At 32.9% G+C, this 5,974-nt stretch overlaps 1 protein-coding gene across 5 annotated transcripts in view; it reads right to left on the reverse strand.

Annotated features, from left to right (window-relative positions):
• The window catches only part of LOC106469144 (golgin subfamily B member 1-like), a 50,913-nt gene that overhangs the window by 35,252 nt on the left and 9,687 nt on the right, over positions 1-5,974 (reverse strand). For all 5 annotated transcript variants that reach the window (XR_002612810.1, XM_022397573.1, XM_022397574.1 and 2 more), the window contains exons 2-3: positions 2,306-2,398; positions 952-1,086 (exon numbers count right to left, since the gene is read on the reverse strand). Coding sequence is in view for 4 of the 5 variants with exons in the window: in XM_022397573.1 (XP_022253281.1) it covers positions 952-1,086; positions 2,306-2,398 (228 nt within the window). In the remaining variant the exon portion in view is untranslated. The remainder of the gene's footprint in view (positions 1-951; positions 1,087-2,305; positions 2,399-5,974) is intronic.

The following is a 5,974-nucleotide window of genomic DNA, read 5'->3' on the forward strand; positions in this document are numbered from 1 at the left end:
TAGAACTGGTGACTAACTTGATTAATCAATAAACAAATAGGAATAGAACTGGTGACTAACTTGATTAATCAATAAACAAACAGGAGTAAAACTGGTGATTAACTTGATTAATCAATAGATAAACAGGAGTAAAACTGGTGACTAACTTGATTAATCAATAAATAAACAGGAATAGAACTGGTGACTAACTTGATTAATCAATAAACAAAGATAAGCTCTTTTTAGGAATGAGGTTTTTACGGCAATTATGCCAAAACAAAACTGCAGTTTTGAAAAGGTTTTTTTGAGTATCCAAATCAGAAACTGACTCATAATATGAGTCAAAGTTACCAAGAGATACGTGCTGTATGTCTGCCAATATCAAGATAAGCTCTTTTTAGGAATGAGGTTTTTACGGCAATTATGCCAAAACAAAACAACACTGGTGAGAACTCTTGGAGTTAACACATGCAATACCTAAAATTTAATACGGAGAAACTTAATTCATGTAAAAAGTGCTGAAATAACTTTCTCATAGGTCTGAAACATTAAATAACTAAATATAACAATAACAAACTCCATTTTCTTCTCTCTTAATTGTTAGATAATCAAGAGAATTATGGAAAGATCACTATGTTTCATAAAAATAACTAACAAAATCAAACAATGTTTAAGTGAAGTCTCTCCTATCTATTTTCAATGCCTGACATGTTGAAAAAAAAAGAATTTTCTTACAACAAAAACATACAAGGAAGCATTTATTGAAATTCTCAAAACTGTTTGACAGTAAAAGTTAACAAGGTTGATATACATGCATAACGGAAAGTCAAAGCATTAAGTTTTACCATCCCTCCCAAGATATAGTAACATACTTAGAAACACATGCAATCTGTTGTTAAAGTTCATCAAATTGCTATTGAAACTTTTAATGGATCAACAGATAAAAAATCTATTACTATTATGTTTTCCTACCTCTTTACAAAGTGTCAATTCAAAGTAGTATTTTTCATCTTGTATTTTTTCCACAATTGCTTGAGACTCTTGCCTTATTCGTAGAAGAGATTTTATTGCATGTTCTAATTGAATTTCAAGTCTATGTATTTCAACCTGTTAAATATATATTACAGAGTATATTATAAATAAAGATTCATAGTTGAAATATTTATTATGGAAGTGTTCAATATCATTTAAACACAAAAACAAATAAATGAGAGAATTTACATACTACTAGTCTTTTATCTTTTCTGTGCGAGTCAGCAGTAAATTCCAAAAAAAAAGTAAAGTTACAAGAATTCATGATAAAACAAATAAATTTATTTAAGCTATAACAAGCATACAAGTCAAGTTTAATTTAGCTGTGGATTTAAAGCAAACATATTAGCTAATAATTTAAGACACAAGCATGTGTAAAGGGGCTGAAATGTATTTTTACTATCACCTGGAGAGTAAAAGTAGTTTAGTTTGTAGCTTTATTGCCAAAACATCTAAGTCTCTCCACTATGTACTACAAATTCTGAGAAACAACATTACATTTTTAACCATCATGTTCTATACACTTCTATGTAAAAAAAAAACAGACCTCACTTACAGAAGAACATCAAAATTAGACTGGACATTTACTTTTTGCAATTTTAAATGAGTGTAAAGAGAAGATACATAACACAAACTCCTCAACACTAAACATAAAGAAAAACATTAATCTATCTCTCTTTGTGTCTAAAAAACACCACGTAGAACAAAGTTATCTCTCAATACAGCAGTGGGTATTAACTCCATCACTGCCAGTCTATAGATAAAATATCCTAGTGTCAAACTTATCTTTTTATATACAAATACCTAACTCATGGCCAGTAGCATAACTACAACTGATAAAGTAACTGATATCATTAACTTAACAGAACATTTCAACCATCCTTCAGTTCAAACAAATTAAATTGTATGTATCTCCCCCTGTCAGCAATTCTTATGTTTGTTAGGCCCTTCAGACCCCCCACCTACAACTGCAGAAGCTGCAGGGGCATACTAATGCCACTACTCGTGGCAGTGAAAAGAGTCAAAATCGATATCATTAAACATGTCAGTAGAAACCATACAGTTAACAGCCTTAAAATAGTATGTTTATTACTAAGGAGACTCCCTTTGCTACAGATTATGAAATATCACATTTAATATTTTAATAACTTTTAACGTTCATGTACTCTTTCAAACTTATCAAAATCAAAAGTTCTACAAAAGTACAATATTTTAGACATAAGTAATAATTATATTTCCACATTGTGAAAAGTGTTTATAAACCACTAAGAAGAAGTTAATAATAAAACCTTACCTTCAAAACAGAAACTAGGTGCTCGTAATCTTCTACACTCCTTGGTTCAGTGTATGTGGAAGGAGAACCAGATGTACACGGTGAACTAAAACTCTAAATTCACAGTTTAAAAGAACATTTGTAACAGAAACAAAGATCATGGGCCTAAAGTATGAACGTCTTAAATTAACATTCTTCTAAACCAAATCCATAAACTCTGAACTTTTCCTAAAGGTTTATTTTTCTTATTGAGGAAATGTTGTTCTTTTGTTGGCGGGTCCTTTTATGTTACCTGTTGAAAACAATTCAATGTCCAGTCCTCATGACAATCACAAAGGAGTTTATTTACTCCTGTAACATTTCTGCCAGCTTAAACACTCGTGCACTGTCGTAACTAGTTGTAAGCCTATGTTGAAAATAACGTTCAAACATCTTTAACAATACTATTATTAATGTAAAATCAACTTATTTGGACAAAGGAACACAATAAATGTGATGGCCATCAAAGATCCAAATACTTCACAAAAAATATAATAAGTGACTGAACTCTCTATCTTGAAAAAAACTCAACCCACTATCTCTTTGACTATCTTTCAACTCACTTTACTCTTACAACACCATCCTGTATTTATAATCTAACTTCAAATGTAATAGAACACTTGACACTAAATCTTTACAACTTTCTAGGCTTATCTGAATATAATTTATGACCTGCAGCTCCCTCTAGTTAACAAGCAAGTTATGCTTTGAAAATATGGCTTACAACACTACTTCCATCCTGGATTATGAAATCCCTTGAACAATACTAATACAAAAAAACACAATATTGTCCATTCACCAAGTCTTTCTGCTGATTTTCCCTTCTGAAGCCTAATGTACACAGATGGGGTCTTGTCTCTTGTTGTCATTAGCCATTCCGTTGCTGGATGAGTTCATTTTGGGTAGATGGTTGAATGACTCCACTGGCAGCTCCAACCTTGATTATACTCTGGAAGTAGTCTTGACATAAACTCTGGGCTCCTCCACAAGTTGAGGTTCTGCTGACAAGTTCTTCTCCAAAGTTAACCAGTTGGCCACTCTTTTACAGACATACTTCCAAAGATGATCACGATGGATGACCTTTGGCTTGGGTTGCCTCTCCTCCAAACATCTATTTAAGTGATGTCACCTTGATGGAATCCAATTTTATCAGCTCTAACAACATTGCTGCCTTTCACTTTAATTCCTTCCGGAGTAAAGTCATATACGACATCTTTATTCTTAACATGCAGGAAAGCTCTTCTAACTACTAGTCCCTCATGACATGCTGAAGTATTTGATTTTACTTTTCTTCAGTCAGTAGATGAAGAGTCATTGAGATTAACTTTTTGCTTCCACTGGATGTTTAACGAGTAATTGCCATGTAGTGCCTAGAGATTTCCTAGTCATAGACTATAAAGCTATCTGAAGATAGCCTGACCTCACATCCACATCTCTGCATGAAATCAATTCGTAAAATGCATTCTTCTGGCAGAGAGAAACTTCCTTGAGTAATGGTAACTTCCAACTTCTCTTTTGCCAGAACATTGTCTACCTGTTGTTCACATCAATCCATCTTCTTTCTTCATCTCTGAAAGTAATTTCCCATCTTTCACTAACAAATGGAGATGAATGATGATAGCAGTGGAGCCAGTGTCAATGAGCAAGGTGTTCCATCAATAAGTCTGTGGACTCATTAATGATTTTCTCAAACTATGAACTTCTTTGTTTATTTATAGTAGATGGAGTATTTCCAGCTATATTTCCCTTCATAAAACTAACTAATTCCTGTTTTCTTCATGTGTTGTTTCACCTATCTGGGTGGGCTCTGTTTCTTTGTCTTAATAACAGCTACTCATTATTTAGTCTTGGCTGTAATGGTATGGTTTTCCACATCTATAACAGTTACCTCTTTCTGGTATCCTTTGGGAGTTCTTGACCTGCAGTAACTGGCAATGGGTACTTTCTCTTGACACTTGAAACATTTATTATCCTGTGCTTTATTTCCCGTGTTTGATTCAACTAGTTGTTTAACTAATACCTTTAGTTCTTCTACATTTTTGATAGGGAGAGTTGATTTTTCAATACTACAGGACTGATATCCCCACAACATACAGATGGTATCTTTATTAATTCATCTGCAACCTTAAAGTTCTATCACCAAATGTATAGCTTCTTTTAAGGATGTTCACCTGCTTTGCTTCAGCCTAATTCTCAAATATGTTATGACGACTATAAACTGATCATCATTTCACAAGGAGTGTCCAGGTAAGATAATTGGTCAAGCCTTTCCAAATCTTCCACAGGTGTGGCTAAGGTTTTTTCTTTACTCCATATCCTATTCTAGAACATTATAGTGTGACACTCCAAACCTGTCAGTTAAGGTGGCTACCAATACTTCATAGTTGTTACGATTCTCGGTTGGAAGGTTACTTAACAGTGTTAAAGTTGGTCCTCTTATCATCTCAAGAGATGCTTTGCTCTCACTCTTTGACCTCGTGGTTATCATCTTCAACAATTAAAGTTGTATTTTATTTTCTACAAAATAATATCCTTCTTCTAAAACCAAGGGTTGTAACATCATTCCTTCATTGGCAGTTCTTTTCAATTATCTGATGAACATGATTCAACATATGGTCCACGTAACAATCCCAAATGAGATTATTTCCTGCTTCAACATTTCTAAACTTGAACACTTGTACGCTGTCAAAAATTATTGTAGGCCTACATTACAGACAATGTTCAAACCTTTCTAACAATACTAGGACTAACATAAAATCTATTTACTTATACAAAGGAACTTGAAAAGCACAATAGCAAACTCATTCTATTCTTGAAATAACTATCCGATATGATAATCTAGCTCTGAATATACTAAAACATTTGACACATCTTCAGGACTTTCTGGACCCACAGCTCCCTCTAGCTAACAAACAAATTAGAACAATATAGCTTACAACATTATTAATTATATTTCTTTTTAAAAAGCTTCAAACTATCACATGCCATGAGAGAAACATATCTTATTTTTACAACTTTTGTTCTATTATTTATGTTCACAAAATATTTAATAATGTATGAACAACACTTGGTTCCTCACGGCTATCCTTGTACACTCACCCTTGAGAAGAAGTAAAAATTTATATCCACCCTTTGTTTTTAAGAAAATTATCAATTTTATTTTAAGCTCTTACAAAGTGCCATCCTCCACTACTGCCAACATCAACTCATTCCATAAGCCATTAGCTTGTACTTATTAAATCTTCAAAATATAGCACAAAGATAATCTTGAAAACTTCTTTAATATCACCTCTTATCCTTATTTTCTCTTGAGGAAATAAGTTAAAAGATCTTAACCTATCTCCACTTTCATCCCTGGAATCAATCTAGTACAGCCCTTCTCTGAACCCTTTGCTTCTTTAGACTTGTATGTCTATAAATTCATCCTGAGCTCAAGAAAATTATGCTACCAACAACAGAACTTTGCCAAGATTGTTTCATTCAGTTATACAGTTCCCATCTCGATACTAAACAAGTGATCCAAGTTATAATAACCACAATGCATTACCTTGCACTTACTACAATTAAAGGTCATTTACTAAATATTGTCCATCTAATAAATTTATCCAACTCATTATGTAATACTCTAACAGTCCCTAATTTAGCAGTGTA

The sequence above is a fragment of the Limulus polyphemus genome, unplaced genomic scaffold (assembly GCF_000517525.1).
Source record: "Limulus polyphemus unplaced genomic scaffold, Limulus_polyphemus-2.1.2 Scaffold3324, whole genome shotgun sequence".
Classification (NCBI taxonomy): Eukaryota; Metazoa; Arthropoda; class Merostomata; order Xiphosura; family Limulidae; genus Limulus; species Limulus polyphemus.